Source organism: Vidua chalybeata, chromosome 13 (genome assembly GCF_026979565.1).
Source record: "Vidua chalybeata isolate OUT-0048 chromosome 13, bVidCha1 merged haplotype, whole genome shotgun sequence".
Lineage (NCBI taxonomy): Eukaryota > Metazoa > Chordata > Aves > Passeriformes > Viduidae > Vidua > Vidua chalybeata.
Window position 1 is genome coordinate 17,631,473 of NC_071542.1, and position 20,492 is coordinate 17,651,964.

At 51.2% G+C, this 20,492-nt stretch overlaps 2 protein-coding genes and 1 long non-coding RNA gene across 8 annotated transcripts in view; 1 reads left to right on the top strand and 2 right to left on the bottom strand.

Annotated features, from left to right (window-relative positions):
- Positions 1-4,519, bottom strand: part of ADAMTS17 (ADAM metallopeptidase with thrombospondin type 1 motif 17) — a 157,300-nt gene extending 152,781 nt beyond the window's left edge. The window contains exons 1-2 of the mRNA XM_053955030.1: positions 4,440-4,519; positions 3,507-3,847 (exon numbers count right to left, since the gene is read on the bottom strand). Coding sequence (XP_053811005.1) covers positions 3,507-3,847; positions 4,440-4,509 — 411 coding nt within the window. The 5' untranslated portion in view covers positions 4,510-4,519. The remainder of the gene's footprint in view (positions 1-3,506; positions 3,848-4,439) is intronic.
- Positions 4,520-4,852: 333 nt separating this feature from the next.
- LOC128794541 (uncharacterized) lies at positions 4,853-7,055 on the top strand. Its single transcript, XR_008433180.1, has 2 exons — positions 4,853-5,090; positions 6,057-7,055. It is a non-coding gene; the product is annotated as an uncharacterized LOC128794541 (long non-coding RNA).
- An 8,972-nt stretch (positions 7,056-16,027) lies between these two features.
- CERS3 (ceramide synthase 3) overlaps positions 16,028-20,492 on the bottom strand; it is a 43,080-nt gene continuing 38,615 nt past the window's right edge. For 5 of the 6 annotated variants that reach the window (XM_053954522.1, XM_053954524.1, XM_053954521.1 and 2 more), the window contains one exon: positions 16,028-19,559. In XM_053954522.1, the coding sequence (XP_053810497.1) occupies positions 19,428-19,559 (132 nt within the window). In that variant the 3' untranslated portion in view covers positions 16,028-19,427. The remainder of the gene's footprint in view (positions 19,560-20,492) is intronic. The other variant, XM_053954525.1, reaches the window with a different exon arrangement.

Genomic DNA, 20,492 nt, shown 5'->3' on the forward strand with positions numbered 1-20,492 from the left:
TCCAGCACTTCAGCATGTGACAGTGACTCAACTGTGGCCTTACAAAGCTGGAACTTACCAAAAAATAAAGTTCCTGTACTAGCTGCTGTCTTCTAGTGATGGTCCCAGGGGCTGCAGAGCTGCCTGCGAGTGCCCAGCAGCAGGGAAGGGCAGTGCAGCCCTGAGCTGTGGCCAGAATCCAAGTGCTGGCACAGCTGCACTCCCCAGAGGCCGGTGCTGCCAAGGGGAAGGCAGCAGCACTTTCCAGGAACCCTGTGCCTCTGCCTAGGCTGAATTCCCAGCTTGTCACGAGGAACAGGAGGGCTGGAGCATCCTCACACGAGGCACTTTGGCTGCACCTCAATGGTGAGACCTTGGGTACAGCAGTCCTCACCTCACTCTGACCTCAGAGAGCTCTGAGAGCACGGCCAGCCTTCCCAAAGCAGGAACTGCAGCAGCCACACACTGGTTAACAGCAGCATCTGCCAGCAGAGCTGAAAAACCAGACCCCAACCTTCAGATGCCACACTGGGAATCTGATACCACCACCAGGAAGCAATTGCTCAGTCTGGCTGCAGCTCAGTTTTCATGCCACTATGTCAGGGATTTTGTTTTTACTAGAACTCCACTTGCCCTGATCATTTTATATCACTTTTGGTATGATTTATGGCATTGCTGAGAATATGATTACAGCAGGGCCTGAGCCAGCTGGAGATCAGGACACAGCATTACAGCCCACTCTACTTCTTAGCAACCAGCTTTTCTGAAGATGTCCTGATCACCCAGTTAAGAGTCCAATGAGCATTCCCCTGCTGGAATTTCCAGGAAACCCCCCACTGCAGCACTAGAACTGCTCACAAGACAAATGCCAGGACAAACAGGCTGCAAGGTTTCCACTACCAAGGTCTTTCCTCTAGCCCAGCAGGTCTGGCCCATGTCCCACCTGTGAAGCTGCTGCTGAGGGCAAAGCCTTATTCTTCCTGCAGCAAACAGGGCTCAAGGAAGTAATGGGAAAATAAAAATACTTTTTTTTTTAAGTGATGGTCTTAGTATTTTAAATTGCTAGACTAGAAGGCAAAACATTTTGGGCTCTAGAGTCACCTGCTCTCAGGTCAACTCATGGCAGATTAAGGACCTCCTAGACAATTTGGGGCAAACTTTTGATTCCTCTGATTCCAGAAAACATTTTACCACTACATTATATAGCTTTCACTACAGGTATGCTGGTTTAGTGTGGCCACTGCAAAAGTCTATGTAACCACTGAAAACAGCCTAAAATGTGAGATGTTTCATGTTTAAAGACAGACTTAAGAAACCAAAATGATCCACTCAGCTAAAATAAGAAGGTTAATCTACATGGCGGTATGGATTATTTCAATGAAACCATTTCAGTAATTAATGAGGTTCATCTTAAGTTTAGTTTCATCCATCTTAAATTCAAGCTAATCCTCAAGACACTGGAGTTTTCTGGTCTCTAGTTTTGAGCTCACAAGGGTGTTTTAACCTTAACTCACACAAATGTACCATGCACCTGCTTTTAGCCCTTTCCCATTCCTGGTGATTACCTGAATGAAGAGGATGAATGGATTCCTCTAATAGGAAAGGAGTATCCCAACATGCAGAAACACCTCTCTCTCAACACACGTGCCCACAGCACTCAGCACTGCCAGGACCAGGTGCACAGGCAAAGGCAAGCAGAGCTTTACCAACACTGTCACTAACACATGGGGCTTTGGCATAAACCAGCAGCTTTCACACTGATCCCAGGTTGATCCAGCCCAGTTATGTCAATTTAGCCATTGCTTAGAATTGCCATGATCCAAACAGGTACTGCAAGATTGCTGTTCACTTTTGAAGAGTAGTGAGCTAAGACTAACTAGTCTTGTCTCTTTTTCAGCTTTTCTACTGGGAATTTTGCCAAGCTTTTTCTCCCTCTCCTCCATTCCCTGATCTCAGGCAGTTAATACTGTGCCTACAACTACATTCTTCTTTTTTTAAAGGTTCCTCCTCTGTTTGTGCTTTCCAGCTTTGGAAGCCCGGCAAGATTAACAAAACACGCCTGGTGGCAAAAGCGTAGAGCTGTTAGTGACTTAAGACTTGAACTAGAGATATTAGTTTTAAGCTGCCCTCGGTGGAACTCAACTTCCAATGCCACTCAGACCTCAGCATCTCTGTTTGTTGGGGTTATTTTAATCCTGAGGCACAGCGCCCTCAAATGGCTCCGGAACGAAGGCTGGAGCCCCGAGGGCAGAGCATGAACTGCTTCTCACTACGGTTTAAGGATAAACCTCCATCATCAGGTCTGTTCTGGCAGGCACACTTCCCAGGACCATCTGCTGGGAATCACTGCCTAATGCCCTGCTGACTTCCTCAAGTACTTTAAAAGTTATCAACAATAATTGCAAACTGCTCAATGTCTTAAGCATCTCAGTCTCCACCACCGAGAAACTTTCTGTCCCACACAAGATCACCTGCTCCTACCAGGATGCTCAGAGGAGAGCCCAGCCCTGCAGAGCCACCTGAAACTACAGCCTGGGGCAGAGAAATCCTGACACTTGTGGTGGGACAAGCACCCTGGAGTGGGATGCTCCTCTGACCACGCTGGGGCACCAGCTGCTCCCTGAGCACAGCTCCCAGTGAACACCCCAACACCGATGGCAGGAGCCTGGGAAGAGCCAGCTGCAGAGCTGCCACAGCATCAAGCCAGGATGGCACCAAATCACCCCCAGCGGGACACAGCCACCTGCCCCATGGCTGGGGACAGTGACACAAAATGTTCTCTCCACCAGGACGCTCCTCCACCCTCGGGTTCTGCCGCCCACCCACAATGGAACCACAGGGCCTGAGGCGCCTCAGAGATGGCTGAGGCAGCTCCACAGGGAGAGCCAGACTGGGCAGAACACCCACCATGGGACAGCGGCAATGCTCAGCAGGGCCCGGGAGGTGAGGGGACAGTGAGGTAAGGGGATAGGAGGGTCACTTCCCTGAGGGCAGGTGAAGCGCAGGCATGCCGCCTCATCGGGCTGGCAGTACCCGGCCTGAGGGGGAGAGCGGGGCGGGATGGCAGCACCGGCCCTGAGGAGGGGAGCGGAGCGGGGCGGGATGGCACCACCGGCCCTGAGGAGGGGAGCGGAGCGGGGCGGGATGGCAGCACCGGCCCTGAGGAGGGGAGCGGGGCGGGATGGCAGCACCGGCCCTGAGGAGGGGAGCGGAGCGGGGCGGGATGGCAGCACCGGCCCTGAGGAGGGGAGGGGAGCGGGGCGGGATGGCAGCACCGGCCCTGAGGAGGGGAGCGGAGCGGGGCGGGATGGCAGCACCGGCCCTGAGGAGGGGAGCGGAGCGGGGCGGGATGGCAGCACCGGCCCTGAGGAGGGGAGCGGAGCGGGGCGGGATGGCAGCACCGGCCCTGAGGAGGGGAGCGGAGCGGGGCGGGATGGCAGCACCGGCCCTGAGGAGGGGAGCGGAGCGGGGCGGGATGGCAGCACCGGCCCTGAGGAGGGGAGCGGAGCGGGGCGGGATGGCAGTACCAGCCCGGCGCAGGTGCTGAGGGAGGCGAAGGAGTCGCTGCGGTTCAGCGCGTGTCCCGAGTAGAAGCAGAGCCGCTCCCGCGGGGGCCGCCGCGCCTCCCCGCGCCGCCGCTCCACCGCGAAGCCCCGGGCCAGGAAGCGCAGGTCGCGGCGGAGGTGCAGGTACAGCTCGGCGCCGGCGGCGGGCAGGCGGAGCAGCACAGCCTCCTCCTCCTCCTCCTCCTGCTCCGCCGCTGCCCGCCGGCGCCGGGGGCCGCCGCGATCCCCTCCGGGCAGCAGCAGGTGGATCTTCTCCAGCGGCACTCGCTCGGGGATCACCATTTCCAGCTCCGCTCCGCCAGCTGCAGGCGAGAAGGAGAGAGGCTCAGGCGCTCGCACCTCGGAGCCGCGGCCCGACGGGGCGGCCGGGGGCTGCGGCACCCCCCGCTCCCCGGGACAGCCCGGCGCTCGGGTTTCAGCGCAGACAGCCCCGCGCTGGAAACCTGCGCAGACAATGGAGCCAGCGGAGCACGGCGATTTATTTCTCTCTATATACACATATAGTAGAGACAGAAGCGTGCAGGGAAGAGAGGAATAGAGCAAACGCTAAAGCTACTTGTATCATTTAAAAAAAAATAGATATATATAGCTCAGACACAAGCATCGCATTTCACCAACCCCAATAAAAATCTGCAGGGAGAAGGGGAAAAGCAGAGCGAGCCGCAGCAGCAGCCAAGGACAGTCAGCAGCTTTCCACATGGAACGCTACAGCAGCAGCGGGAGGACAGGAAAAGAAAATACAAAAGCCTGGAGCAATTCACCCCGCGGGCTGGGACCGCGGCCACGCAGGGGATGCGGTGCGTGCCCTGCGCTCCGCGCCCGCACGCTGCCGCCCGGGGTCGGACCCTGTCAGCGCCGCCGGGGAAGGGGAGCCGGGTCGGCAGGGAGCGCTACCTGTGCCGGCGTCCAGTCCGCAGAGCAGCAGGCAGGGCACGACGAGGGGCAGGAGGCAGCCGTCAAACATGGTAGTGCGGCGGCGGGGCCGAGCGCGCAGCGCGGCGACGGGAGCGGGGCCCGAGTGCGCCCTGCCCGCCCTCGGCACCGGGGATCGCCGCGGCGCGCGCCCGGCCACGCCCCCCGCCGCGGCTCCGCGCGCCCATTGGCGGCGGTGGCCGCCGGGACACGCCCCCCGCTCCTCCATTGGCTGCGCGCCGGCGGCGCCGCGCGGGGGGAACGCACGTGGGCGCGGGCGACCGGTAGGGGGCGCCCTCTCCTGCCCCGGCCCGGGCCGTGAGGGACCCGCGGGGCCGCTCCGGGACCCGGTGTCGGTTCCGACCCGGTGTCGGTTCGGGAACCGCGGGGCCGCTCCGGGACCCGGTGTCGGTTCCGACCCGGTGTCGGTTCGGGAACCGCGGGGCCGCTCCGGGACCCGGTGTCGGTTCCGACCCGGTGTCGGTTCGGGACCCGCGGGGCCGCTCCGGGACCCGGTGTCGGTTCCGACCCGGTGTCGGTTCGGGACCCGCGGGGCCGCTCCGGGACCCGGTGTCGGTTCCGGACCCGGTGTCGGTTCGGGACCCGCGGGGCCGCCGGCAACATCGTGACCAGGTCAGGGGGTCTGACGGGCGGCATCCCGCCGCTGGGCAGTCCCATCGTGTTTCCTTCATCTCCCTTCCCTCATCACTAATTGAGTTTAGACACGGTTATGGCAGCCCGCTTGAGAAAGTCACCCATTCCTTTCCCAGTGCCAGCTGCAGGACCGATGCCAGGGTTGGAAGACCAGGAAAAAAATTCGGTTGGCCATATCATAGAATGGGTTAGGTTGGAAGGCACCACAGAGGGACATCTGGCCAAACCTCCCTGCTCAAGCAGGGTCATCCCAGACCACAGTATATGGACGCACACAGATTTTGGGAAATTATCCCACATACTTATTTCCCAAATAAGAAACAAGTGCATAAAGCTTAACAGATATACAAATTTGTTTTTGCTACCAATTCCCATTTTCACTGAGGTCCTGCAGCCACTGGAGTTCCTTCCCACCTGGTTGGGTCACATCCTGCATGTCCTCAGCTGTGCAGGGACCAGGAGAACTCAGTCTGGACAGGGGCTGTTGAAAGAAGTAGGGTGGTTTCCAAGAGAAGAAAGGTTTCTGCTGTGCTTGGTGGGCTTTGGATGGGATCCTGTGCTCCTGGCATGGTTGAGTCATGGAAAGCAGTCAAGATCCAACCTGTTAGCAGCTTTACATTGTGGTTGCCCAGCAGAGCAGTGTCCTAGAGTTTAAACTTCTGCAAAAATCTGCAACTTTGTTCCTGAAATTGTGGAAGAATTCAAAGGAAGACCCATAAAAGAGTGTGAATGAGTCTGGCAGATTTCTCTGCAGCATTTCCATGAGAATTGCCCCGTACTGACAACAGCAGGAATGGCTCTGAGTTGCAAACAAGCGGAATTAGGTTTGGATGCTCATCCCAGGGAGGGCAGGCAGTGGGGGAGTGCTGAGAAAAGGGCTGTTTGGAGCCGGGAAAAGGACTGCTGAGAGACATGAGCACGTTAACACCATTCTCCTTCTTCCAGGCATTGAACAGGCAGCAAGAGCCACGTTTTCTTAGTGAGCTGCTCCTGTACAAGGAGAGAGGCTGTTTGAGTCAGAGCCTTGGAGCTGCCTCCAGCTCTTCACCCTCTTGGCTGTGCTTTTCCCAGGCATCAAGGGACTCCCCATGGCACACCATGGGCTGGTGTAGCACCTCAGAAAGCCCTGCCCTGCACGGGGCCTCTGCAGCACCTCACGGACACAAGAGCATGTCCCACCTCCTGCTGTGGCCTCAGGAAAGTCCCTCCTACCTCCAGTGGGGTGGCACGTAGAGGATGTTACCTGTGGTCAGCAGCCAGAGCAAAACTGAGGACCTGCAAGCAGCTCCCAGCAGGCAAAATCAGAGTAAGCCAAGACCCGTGGCTCAAACTCTTTATTAACATGAGATCAGGTGAGTTTTAATAGCACTGTGTTTCCCACTCTCTCTATCAGGGCTCACTCTGCTTCTAATAAGAATTTACCAAAGCAAAGGGACTGACCCAGACCTATTCAAGTGAGACAAAATCTCAGTTTGGGGCTGCCTTGCTCTGTGTCAGTAGTGTAACATAACACAGAAAACAAAACCTCAGAGCCTGAACTTCCCTCCTGACCTGTTGTGAACCAATGATTTCGGTGCCTCCCTCCAAGGCCAGGGCCCTGGCTGGCACAGAGTGGGGAAGAGCTCCCCCACAGCTCCTCCACCCGTGGCAATCCTCTGCTCCCGAGAACCACGAGGCAATTTGATTTGTGAGCTGCCAAAGCTGGCCTGAGCCCTCATCAGGCACGTTTAAACCCAGACCACCAGCTGACTTCATTTGCTAAGGGACTGGAGCTGGAGCCTCGAAAGGGTTTGACGAGGGGGCTTAGATTTGTTAAACTTTTTAGTAGATCCTTTCTCCCACCTTCCAAAGTCCTCTGCCAGAAAAATAATAACAATACAGAGAAAGAATAAATTTAATAGTGTGGGGGAAGAGAGGCACCAATAAAGAGAAGTCTGTAACTTACTGCATGGAAGGACTTGCTCAGTGGCTGGGCTGGCTGGCACAGACTACACTGGAGTAGGGTTAATCCCAGTGGAGCATCCCAGACTTCCAGAGCATTTGGATAGGAGCCCAAGAGGCTGCAAACCCCAGGACAGGGGCAACATCCCAGGCAGGCCTCAGTGTTGCCAAGGCCTGGAGCCAGGAGACAGGGACAAGCCCCACAGCAGTACCCACACAACAAAAGAGGAGCAGCACTGGTGGTTTTCTTGAATCCAAATTCCAAAGTTCCAGTGAGACACATTAATTGAACACCATGGACTTTTCAGAAATGCCTTGAAGTTGTTCCTGATAAGGATAAGGTGTGTGTGGCAGGAGCGGGCTGTGGTCCTGTCGTGGTGGTTGCATTGCTCCCCTGCTCCCAGCCTGTGGGGAGGGGGAGATTTCTCCTCTCACCATCACAGAGGTGGATTTGGCCCTGCAGTTCCTAGGAAACAAGCCCTCTCCTCCTCTCCACCCTCTGCTGTTGGGGTGTTGTTTTTTTTTTTTTTTTTCCCAATTTTAAATGTATGTCGAAGAAGCCAAGTTTCATGGCCATTATTGCAGAGTTAATAACCCTTTGGAGACTGCAGACATGTGTTATATCCATCTTCCCAAGCAGTCACTTGGCTCGCCGCCTGGAAAATGCCAGCATGGGAAGGGTTAACTTGGCCACTGCTCAGCCTTCTCTCTTCTCCAAACCCTTCCTGTCCTGGTCCTCTCCCCGACCTCACAGGTGCTGCTTTCCTGCCGGGACACTCCGATGCTTTTCCTGCTCTCCCCGCAGCTCCTCCCCTCTCTGCAGCCTTTGGGAATCGGGAATTTCCTTCCCTCCGGAGGCTGCAGAGCTTGGCCGGGCTGCTTGGGCACGGACCTGGCAGGTGCTGCTGTTACCTGTGCAAATGACCACCCAAAGAAGCCGGAGACAGTTTAGTGACAAGTAGGGACTAACAAAAGCTCTTTTGTAACTTCAAATCATCAGCCAAATAAACACAAGTAGTTTCAGAGGTGCCAACAGTGGTTTTCTTACAGACTGGCTTGACACACTGAGCCAGAGGTTCAATTAAAGCTCTTCTCTGGTGGAGGGTGTTTCAGGCTGTGCTGCTTCATGTTGGACTCACTTCTTACCGGTGGTCTCAACGATCTTTAAGGTCTTTTTCAGCCTAAACGATTCTAAGTGGAGTCACCAGCATCTAGTACTGTTCATGCAGCCCTCAGCTGAGGCACTTAGGAGGTTTCTCCTTACAGCAGCCTGAATTCTCCCAAGCCTGCAAGAGAAAAACTCCCTCTAGGACACCTCTCTCAAGTCTGGCTCGAAATGGACAATCTGTTCGTGAGCTCCTGGAAATAGCAGAGCAGAAAGAAATGTGACAGTGACCCTGGAGGTGTCCAGGGACTGAGCCACCAGCACCTGTGTCCTCACGGGAGCACACAGCCTGCTCCAATTCAGCTAAGACCATGGCAGGAGAGCTGTCCTTGTCTTTCTCCTGGCAAGGGACTTTATCCACAGGCTGACAGAGGGTCCCTTTTGTCACAGGGAGTTTGCTTTGGCTGAGCTGTGTCTGTCTCACAGTGAGTGCATCACATGAGGTTTTCCCTGAAGATCTTCCCTACAAACACTTTCCCCCCTGCCTATCTCCAGGGGGGCTCCCAGTTTCACCCAGCTGCAAATGAGGAAAAATACCCTGTTCCATAGAATACTGAGAAATGAGAAGAAAAATATTCCCGTGGGACAGGGGCTGAGGAATGGACTCCTGAAATTCCAGGTTGCTTCATGTCTGGCTCCATTCTCACCCTGGTGCTACAGCTGTCTGTGCGAAACCTTCCAGGGTGACTTCGGTGCAGATTTGGAGGGATCCGTTTGCAACAGTGTTAGGACCAAAAAATAACTGCACCCGGGCCACAGCGGGTGAGAAAAGTCAGGAATATACAAGAACATACTCCCAGCTGAGCAACACAGCTGCAGGGTTCTGGGAGAATCCACTCCCTCAGGGCAGGCAGCACTTTGTGTGGAGAAATCAGAAATGTAAGTGCATCACCACCTCCAGGCAGGCCATGCTGGGATTTTCAGATTTTCAGGCATTCGGGACTAGTGCAGGTCACTTTGGGATCGGGAGGCCGTGCACAGATAGCCATCGGCCGGGCCAGGACGGTCAGCCACGCGTCACTCCCCAGGCATGCAGGGACAAATGGACAAAGCAAAGAGCTGCCATTGTTTGACCCTAAAGTTCAGCCAGGCTTTTTATGAAGTCCGGTGTTGCCACCTCTGATGATGTTATCAGGAACTTGGGAATAGCTGGCACTTTCTTTTGTTATGATTTATGGTTTGTTTGGGTTTTTCCTCTCTGGACCTTGGCTCCTGCAATCATGAGATTGATTTCTCATTTAACTCCATGTTTGACCCCCTGACAGGCTGGGAAAGTGAGCTAGGAGAAGCCTAAAGGATTTTTGCCCAGGAGCAAATGAAGAAGCTCCTAACCATGGGATTGTTTAAGATAATCCTTTCTCAAAAATGATGTTATTGATTCTTTTTTTCTGTGTGTGTGTGTGTGGAGGGAGAAGCTCTGAATGCTTGGAGCTGAAATGGCAAAGCCCTTCATGCAGGTGCCACCTCCCTGGCACTGGCAATATCCCACATCTGGTGCTCCCCATCTCCTCTCAATTATCTCCCTTTGTGTCCAACACCTGCCTTGGATGAGGATCATGCCCCCAAACTGAATATTTCATATAAGGCTTCTCCTTCTCTGCATATTTCTTGCAGCAGGACATAAGGAGCCAGAGGGGGAGATTTGTAAGCCAAGAAGGGGGTGCATGTCTTGGAAGAGGTGATGCCAAGGGGATGCACAAGGCATTTCATCCATCTGCATGGATGGCTACTGGAGCCTGGACCAGGTGGTCCAATCCAACTGCACAGACCTAAAGTGGCTCCTCTTCACCGTGAAAGTACTAATAAGGGAAACCGCCGACTTAAAACACTCCAAATAATGTTTTCCTATTTCTTTAACACCCCTCCCTTGGGCATTCTCTCCTCCCTTCACAGCGTCTTGGCCAATTACACTTGCAAAACAAACAGAAAACTCAATATCCCCAGGAGCAGGGATTGCAGGGTCAGGGGCCCCGTCAGGTGCTGCAGTGGGGGCTCCAAGGTGGGTCACGCCACAGGAGCAGCTCTCCTGCAGCCAGCAAAGCCCTTCCCCATCCCTGGAGAGAGGGGCCCCAGCCAGGCATTTAGTGGGGGGACAAGCCAAGGTGGGAAGGGCTGTCCTCCAGGCACAGGCACTGCTGGATGGTGGCACAGAGCTGGGGAAAGGCTGTGCCCCAAAGCCAAGCCCCTCTGGCCCCACAGCCTGGGAGTTTAAAACACCCCTTTTCTCCTGTGGAAGTGTAACAGCCCCAAGCCCATGTGCTCAGGTGATCATTTACTGTCTAACCCTTCTTTTGAACCATCTGAACTTTTACAGGAATTCAGCAATCAAAAACCACCTTTTCTCCATAGGACCAACACCATTCAGAGCTATTTTTCCCACAGGATACTTTACTCAAGTTTATGCTAATTTTGCTGGTTGCTCCCATTCTGGATGCAGAGCTGTGCAGAAACATTACCATAATGCCACTGACAGAAGCTGTGCAGAGTTCACAGCTTTTAAAAATTCACAGCACAGTTTTGTCAGCCTTCCTTTTTCCTCCTCCTTCTCTTGGGGCTACTCTGCAGTTCCCCCCTTCTGAGTCAGTCAGTCTTTACATTCCCTCTCCATCATCCCCAGCTGAGTCAGTAAATTCCCCATTGCTGTGCCAGGAGCCTTTACTGTGAGCTCCACAGCCTGCAAACTGGAGATGCAAACTGGGATGTTTGGCTGTAGGATCATAAAATCATAGAATGGTTCGGGTTGGAAGAGACCTTGAGGATCATCTTGATCCAGTGCCCTGCCATGGGCAGTGATGCCCCCCACTAATTCAGGTAGCTCAGGGCCCCATCAAACCTGGCTTTGGTCAACTGATGTCTGTCTGTGTTAGTTGTCTGGCCTGGGGGTCACTTGGAGCACCTATTTGGAACAAGAGCCCCACTTTTTGGGCTCTTGGGCTGCCCTGAAGCAGTCAAGGCATGTTTGTCCTCAGGGGATAAAGGAACAGGGGGGCAGGATATGCTGTGGCCATTGCAGGGCCACATCTGTAGCCCTGTGCACTTTGGAAGGTGCTGTTCACCTCACACTCCTCTAAGGGATGGCAAGGGCTGCCTTTTTCTCCACAGGCAGTGAGGAAACCCCACTGCCCATGACAGCAGAATGCTCAGAGTCACTAACATGAGGGTGAGTGCAAGGTCTGGAGGGAGTAACATGCCTGGAGTCTAAAACACATCCTGCTCCTAATCGGCAACAGCCACCAAACCTCATCCCAGCCCATTTGGGGCCAATATTGTCATTTTTTTGCAAGGTCGTACAGTGAACCAGAAATAGAATTGAGATGCTCCTCTGCTGCTGGATCCTTTCTCCCAACAGAGCTGGCAATTGACTTTGGCTTGGCTGCAAGTGTTTGTTCATAACAGCAAAACATCAGAGTCACTCTAGGACTGTTAAAACTGCCAGCTGTCAGGAATAGGAGCTGGGCTGGACACACACAGGAAAGGAGGGGAGATGTGTGTCAGTGAACCTGCTGGCAGAAAGAATCCCCACCAGCCCCTTCTGTGAGCTGGGATGGAGGGAGCTGTGCTGACAGCTGGGCACCAGCCCATGGAAACCCCACATGGAGAGAGCCCTGCAGGCAACCCCAAAGCTCCAATCTGCAGGGACAGGCAAGTCAAATCCAGCTGTCTCCTGGCTCTGAGTGAGACTCCCAGGGAAGAGCTGGGGCCAGCTCAGAACCACAGAGGTTGTCACCCACAGCCCACAGCATCCAAACACCTCCTGTCCATCCACAGCTATGGAGAGAGCTCATGGAAAGTTTTCATCCTGCTATCAAAGCAAACCAGATCCCAGCTCTCACAGCTGAGCATAGCCTGACCACGAGGGTTGTGCAAAATGGGATTAAAGCAGCTTGTTTGGACCAACGGGTCCCTTTTCCCTGCTGACACCCATGGGGAGTGTGCACCTCATGCTTGTGGTGGAGAGCCTGTCTCCTGAGGTGGAATGGCACCATCAGAATGGCATCATTAGAATGGCAGTGGAACCCTCATTACTCTGTGAGATTTATCCTCCTTATTTGCATTACAGACATTAAGGATCTAGATGAGAACAGGACTTCACGTAGCACCAGCCACAATCCCTGTGGGCTTGAAAAAGATGTAGGTTAAAGAGACAATATGAGAAATTACAGGCAGTAAAACAGTGTCAGAGCAGATTTAACATCCTTTCTTCTCCAGCTAGATACACCAGGTGCAGCTCTGGTACCAGGAAACAAAGCAGGACAGTGCTGCACCTACAGGGAAAGGGCCAGTGGTGACACCCAGGCAGATGCCAGCCCTTGGGATACCAGCACACTGGGCTTCTGGACTGGCACCAAACACTCAATCTCAGTAAAATTTAAGTGTTTTTTACCCGACACCTGTTTCACAGTCAGCGACCGATCAAGTGGAAACGCCAGCTGCGTGAATTTTGCAGCGCGATATTCAACAAAATCTGTTTTCAGGGGCAAAAAGATGGACAGCAACGCTGCACGGAGCCGTGTCCCGACGGGAGCCGTGTCCTGCTATTGCCACCTCGTGGGGCCTCGCAGCAATGACCAGGTCACCACCGGGGGTGGCACGGGAGGGGCCCGGGGCGTGCTCACCGCAGCAGGTCCAGCAGCGCTGGGCTCCCCAAAGGCAGCTGCGGCCAGAACCCGCGGGAAGCAATTCCCAGTTCATTTAGTGCTGTGCGTGCCCTGCAGAATAGTCGGGGTTATAGAACAGTCCTCCCCTTCGGCTAACACTGCTACAGAGTCCTGTTCTCTGCTCATCCTTACAGGACCCAAAGGGATCAAAAATGCTGCAAACACACAATCGCTACCTGACCTCGCTGCCCTTGCAATGGGGAAATGTATGAGACATTCTTTGGTTGCTGAATAATTCCTCCTTTAAATCAGCAAAGGAACTAGGTAGAATTTGCATGGCCTGATAAGATTTAGCACAACCTGATAAGATTTAGCTCCTGCTTCCCACAGATTCTTATGAAATCCTAGGACTTCTCCTGTTCTGTCCACAGCCCTTGACAACCGAGACACCCATAGGTGCAGTAGGAAGGTCTTTTAGCAGCTTTCTCCTGCTCTTTGTTGTAGAAAGCAAACACACAAATCTGCCAGGAGCTCTTCTAGGACTCCTGGGATTTCCAGTCAGCCAGGAAAAGCACAAAACCAGCTCTGGGATCCAAGAGGGGGTCAGGTTCGCCCAGCAACTGGAGGTGAAGTGTGGGGTCGTTGCCACAGCTGCAGGTCTGCTGGGCTCTACTCGTGGCTGCCCTCGCCCAGCCCCTGCCCAGTCCCCTCACTCACATACTGGGAACTTTGTGAAGGAGCTTTTCCCAGATCCTCCTGCTTCGCTCCTGCCCTGGGAACTCTTTGGCTGGGCTCAGTGCGAAGCCGCTGGTGCTCGGGGAAAAGGAGTTGTCCTGGCTGCAAAGTTCATCTCTGAGTCCAGGCAACGCTGGCTGCTGCTGCTCGGAATGCTGATCCCCGAGATACACAACTACTGTCTTTTTTCTCCTCCTTCTCTTGGGACTCGTTCCTCCTAATATTGTTACTGCTCTGCTTTGTGATTCTTGGTGATGTCAGTTCTGTGTTTAAGCCATTGCTGTGTTGTCCCAGCCATTTTTGCTCCCGCTTTTCCCTCTGCTCCCTTCTCTCCCCTGCCTCAGCAGCCATCTCCAGCTGCACCCACATGCTGAGGCAGTTGGGACAAGTCATGGCTCCTATTTCACCTCTTCCTGGTAAATTTGGTCTTGGACTGTGGGCATTAGCATCAGCAGCCCAGGCATTGCTCAGATCCTGAGCAGGCAGGGGACAGGAAGCAGAGTGCTCGCTGGAAGTGAGGATTCTGCCTTGAAAAGGGGAGGACTGCTTTGCCAGGAATGTCTTTGAAAGGATACATGCCCAGCTTGGGAAGAGGCAGAGCTGTGCTCAGGTGAGTGTCCTGCAAACAGAAATACCAATTTTCTAGGAAGGATTTTGTCCTGGGCTATAGGAAGAGGAAACCCTGGGGCTGTGCCTGATGGATAGAGGAATGCAGTGCCATGCTGTCCTTGTTGTAACTAGTCACATGAGATCTGGGTCTAATTCTCACCAGTATCATGGGAAAAACTCCTGTGAATTTCAGTGGAAATTTAATCACTTATTTCCCTGTTCAACTTAACTTCTTTTAGACCAGCTTCTTTTGTGGTAGGAAAAATATGGACTTTGCACCACCTGAAACAACTGCCTGGGACCTGTTTCTTCCCACCCAGCTCAAAACAGAGCTCCAAGGCTACAAGGCCACGCTTCTTGCACTTCAAAGTCACTGTGGAAAGGGTTTATACTTGTTATTCCACTTAATGTTTCTGACTTTAAAATGATTATGGGGTCTCCTCTGAATGCTTTATGGGGTAACAAAACTCAGAAGAATAGGGCTTACTCCAGCTGAGTAAATAGAAGCTGTTTTCATAAATCTTGAGACTATTGGAACATCAACAACATTATCCTGTGTGGGTTGTTATGACTTTGTGTTTGCAGATTCATGTGTTAAAGCTCAAGCTTGTGCTTTCAGCCTTGTTTTCTACTACAGTAGAAACTTCAGGTATCCCCAGAAAAGGCTCTCCCATCCAATAACCTCTCAGAGCCCCACTTGAAGCTCTCTGTAGCCAGCCTGGGTGGAGATCACACTGCTTTGATCACCTCCTTTTCCTTGGAGGGAGTCCATCAAACTGCCAGGGAACCAGGAACAATCATCTGCAGTGATTTTGAGTGAAATCAGCTCCCAGGTACATTCATGGCTCATGTGCTGCTCCACACCAGAGGTTCCCATCTCCAGGGCAGCCGACAGCCCTGGACCTGCTCTGGAGCTCTCACTCCTGGGCTGCATCCGTGTGCTCAGCATGGACTGTCATTCCTGGTGAGCTGCTGCTCTTCAAACCCACAGCTGGGGGAAGTGCCTGTGGACATGATGGTTTTCTTCCAAATTCAGCAACATTTTTTTTTTTATTCTTCACAGTTTGCAAGTTGTTTGTAGCCAAAACTCACACATCCCTGCTCGGTTTCTTTTCCATCTCCTTTATTCTTACCCATAAGCTTAAAAAATAAATCAGCTAATAAAACCAAAGTGTTCTGCTACAGTTCATTATTTGGGCTGAAACACCTTCCCTTCTGTTTGATTGCCCATGGGAAGAGATGGTAAGTCAGAACCTCTGCAATCTTCCCAACCAGGGAGGCAGAAATGGAAAGAAGAAATACGGAGCAGTTTTTCAGTTGATGCAAATGAGCACAGCTCCCTTGTTTTCTGTAGAGCTTTCCTGCTTTTGCCAGCTGAAGATCCACAGCTGAGCTGTCTCACAGGTGCTTGTGATGAGCCACTGATAATCCCACAACAACCTGCTGCGCAGTAGCACCTCAGTCCTAACACACAGAACTTCCTAGGCAACCCTAATGTGCACCTCAAAGCCCAGCTGGGCAGAGATACAAACAGGTGTAACATTCCTGGTGTACTCAGGAGCACTTGCAAGTACTTTAATCAAAGCATAAACCTTGAATAATACAAAGGATGGGTGATGCCCCCATCAATTTTTCTTCCTCTCCATTTGTTAATTGTGCAGAAAAACACAAGTTCATTTGCAGAGAGTGCTGTTAGGTGCTTTTGTGAAGGTTGTGGGTCATCCTCTGTTTCCAGGCAATGGAAAAACTTGGAAGAGAAAGGAATTATTTCCTGAACTAATGATGCTGCCATTGAAAAGCTTGGAGGGAATGGAAAGCAGAGAGGAAGACACTGCAAGGCAGAGAAAACCAGAAAATCTACCTAGACACCTCTTTTTAAAAAATATTTATTTGTAGTGTGTATTTCAGCTGAACAAAAAGTCAGTGGCATTAAGAACAAAAAAAAGATAATTATAGAGAATAACATGAATTGACAAAATGAGTTCTGTGGAGTAAAGGAGAGCTGTAAACCCAGGGCAGAGCAGGCTGGTAAATCTAAGTATGACACAAGTACAGAGGAAGCAGAGTACACACAGACAGGAATACCTGAACTAAATCCAGAGAAATTAAATGGAACAGAAGAGTTTCCTCTGCATCTTATGGACTAAGATTTGATTTTCAGTGTAGAGCTCTATCAGAAATATGTGGCACAGTCAAAGTGACACAGCAAAACCAGATGCACAGTGTCAACTCATTGAACCAGGACACACTTTGTGAAATGGCAAAAAGAAAATATTAGAGTCTGTCTGTGCTCCCATACATACCTACAGTTGTTCTGCACCTGCACTTTGAGACACTTTGCAGAACAAGATTATAAAAATGTTGAATCTTCATTGCATTGCATTGAATAGACTGAAAATCTTGAAGCACCATGACATAAATTTCTTTAGCAGAAATTGTGCCCCCATGACCTCAGCTTCTTGTTTCTGAGTTTCATCAGTAAAAAGGGGAAAATTAAATGCACATAACTCCAGGAATGAACTGATGTTAATCTGATGTTAACAGAGGACACTGACAGCCCATTCCCACTTCTTTCTGTGCTGTGGGTATTTATTACCAGGGCCTAGTGGTTTACATTCAGAATTTTTAGGTCTAATCCTCTTGGTTGTTCATGACAGTAATCCCTGAAAGGGCTCTCCATGGCCTGCCTGCCTTCCACCCCCTCCCACTCCAATGTTAGCTGTTTACTGTGCCCAGACTTCATCTTCACCTTCAGGATGTTACTTTCTTCCATATTCTTCTGTACTCACTCAAAATTTGCCTCAAAGTTTTATATCTGAGTGTAGTTATCTACCTTTGTTCTTCCTTTAAGATCTCAGTTTCACATCAACTTAGAACAACCGTTCTTGCAATTAGGTTGGATAACTGCAGTCCAAAATTTTTCCTAGGCAAGACTCCAATAGAGTTAATTGGCTTCAGTGGGAGACTTGTCCTGAGTAGGAAAGGCAAAGTTTTGGCCTCAAGGAGACTATAAATTCCAGTTTAAAAATCAGTAGTTGTTCAGAGGTTCACTCTTGTGACAACACCATTCTTTGTGTTTCCTTTCCTAAATTCCTTTTCTAGTCATAGGAGGAAAGCTTCTGGCACCAAAATCAAATGATAATACCCTGGCCACCTCCCAAAACCCTGTTACATCTCGAAGAAAGCACCGTTGTCTCTCCCAAGGGAGCGTAAATCCTCCAAGACGCCGGATTTCCACGTTTTGTTAGGAAAGTGTTTTTCATGCAGGCAATAAATGGGCCCCAATATCAACTGTGCCCCTGCCAAACCCTCCAGTTGCTTTACATGCTGCCATCAGTGCTTACACTCCCCATATTCCCACCCCCCCCAGCAGTATTTAAGGTGTTCTCCTCCGTGCAGGAAGGACATTGGTGGCCAAAGGCTGCTGAGGGGGTTCTGCCCACTCAGCCCAAGTGGCACCACTGAACCACAAGCACCAGGACAGGGGTCCTTTTCCACCACCACACATCTCCCTTCCTTCTCAGAAGCTGTAGGCCATGCTCCTTCCTCAGTGTAATTCCCTTTGTAGTAAAACATGCATATCTGGGTCCAAAATGGTCGAAATACAAGTAAAAATGTAGAAAATTTAAAAAAAAACCTCTGTAATCAAGCCCTCCTACAGCTCCTTGTAACTGCATGAAATCCGCTTCTTCATATCTGAGATCCCAAACATTTCCCATTCTTTCAATGTTTCAGTCACTGAATTACATCCCACTTGCCAAGGAAACCTTGGGGAAACAAGTCAACCCCGTAATGCTTCCCGTAGGTCACCAATTCCTGCCGGAGCAGCCGGAGGGGAACGGAGCCGTTCTGACCCGAACACTCTGCAGAGGCTGCTCTAGGAGGGGTCCCCTGGCCTCTATCAAACTACTGGATTTAGCTCCCCAGATGATCTCAGCTACTGTAGAACCACATGCAGAGCCTCTCGCCTCCCAAACTTATGACACAAATCCTTTATGACCCTGTGAGCTAATGCAGAGGGAAATGGGACTGGCACCACCCTGTTTACAAGGCCTGGGCTCTCCATGGAGAGCACTGGGACTGAAAATGCTGCTGCAGCCTCACTTGTGTTAGAACAGAAGTGCAAATTTAGGATAGAGGCACTTTGGGTAAGAGGAGCTGTTGCTCACTGGTTACAGCATAAACAACAGCAAGTGGCTGTAGTCATATACATCCAAGTTTGGGTCTAGCTGATGTGATTCCCCATTTTATAAAAGAGCAGAGATGGAAATACAGATCCTGGTATCAAATGAACCCACAGCAGTGACAGTGTGACATCCTGTGCCAGTCCCGTGCTCCCCAGTGCCCAGGTACCTGCAGTGAACACTCCAGAACCACAGCTCAGAACTCCAGAGGAGGCAGTATCCAAAGCTGTGAGACAAGGTCATGAGAAGGGAATGGATGAGATTTGGTTTTAACTTTCTGGTCTGAAGATCAGTGAAGGGCAGAGGGTGTTTTTCCCAATTTCCACTTCCCCTCTTCTCTCCCCTCTGCACCTTCTGTTCTAACACTGGGCCAAAATGACTGAAAGACATTTGAGAAGCATGGAACCCAATGGAGAACTGGGGCTGAGTTTTGCTGTTTTAACAGTGACTTCCTTGACACAATATTTCAGCTATCTATCACTTCAGAGAAAGACTATATTTCTACACTGAAGCCAACCCTTCACAGACAAGTAATTTGAATTCCTCCATGTTTGCTTCCTCTGGCCTCCAGGAAATGAAATATAACTCAGAAAAATACCCATTTTGATGAGGGTTTGAACTGAAAAGTAAAGATAAAATGTCAGTCACGGTACAGCACCATCAAATTTTTCCCACATTGAGTAATTTTGGTTCCTAATGGAGTTCACAACTACCTACCTACCACAAAACATCTGTGATTTAAATTGTTTGATGAAATATATGTTATATCAGATTGAAAAACAACATTAGAATCAACGGGACACTAAATTATTTGACTCTCTTGAGCTTTGCCCTTGTGGAGCACTGTCAGTCAGCATGTCCAAACATCTTTCCACACACTCCACAACGATTCTGAAAGTGGGTCATTAACACATTTTGTCATGTTATGCAATTTCTCCCTCCCCTCTAAACTGGGCTTTTTTCCAGGCCCAGTAGCCAACAATAAATCAATCACAGTCTCTCACAAGCCTTTTGACTTAAATCCTGTCCTGTAGGTTGGGCTAAAACCAGAGCAGGAATCAGCAGGAGGTGAGGCAGGACAGGGCTAGTGGTGACTGCTGCTTAGGAGGTGCTTGCTTGACCCACTGCTGCTCTTGGTGCCACTCTTTGTGGACTCCTCTTCAGTGTCTGTAAGAGAATCTTCCTCCTCTTCATCACTCCGATCATCTTTCAAGTCCTAGGGAGAAGAAAGTACTGTGAACATATTTTCCTGCCTCCCAGAAACACACCCTGCCCCCAAAACCGAGGGGACATCCAAGGGGAGATCAATTAACAGCACTTTAATTTTGCAGAACCAAATGTTCTTTAGACAAAACTGCTTCCATGACCTCAGCCCAGCCACTTGACCTCTCCTTGTTCATTTTTGCTTTTCCCTGTAAAGTGTGACTATTAATCCCTGGGTCCTGTAGGATTAATTAACAGCTGTGAAGTGCAGAGAAGATGAAAAGAATATTGTTTAAAAGCTAAATATGATGAATACACTCACCAAACACAAGAGCTGAGAGGCTGCCTGCTTCTGACAGGTGTAAACTAAACAGTGATGAGTTGTACCAGCATCTCCTGGCACCAACTTTGCTCAAAGACACTTGCTGACCCTAAAATGCTCTTTCCTGCTCAGTGGTATACACAGCACATCAACACTGGCACAGGGGAGGCTGTGTCTGTACAGCTGTTGTGCATCTTGGGTTCATCACCCTGCTAAGGGAACTGCCCAGGGGGGAATGGCTGCTCCAGGAGCAGAGATGGAAGGGGTCAGCAAGGCAGTCTGCCCTCAGGAAAATCCCTCCCCAGCTCCATAACGACAGCTCCTAGCATTTGGCAATCATGCTTCATCCCAGACAGTCAAAAATGGAAACAGTGAATGTTTCCACCACACTGAGAAAAGTCATCACATCTACCCCATGTTTCAGGGAGAGGTGAGACCACACCGTGCTGTTTGTCATGGCACATAAAACACGCCATTAGTTTCCTATTTCTCAACTCCTGCCATAACCCAAGGCTCTACAATGTGTTCAGAAGTTTGTTTCAAACAATCAAAGCTTCAGCATTAAACCCAATCACTCCTATTTTCCCTTCAGTGCAACAAGGTCATGACAAGAGCAGAACCTGC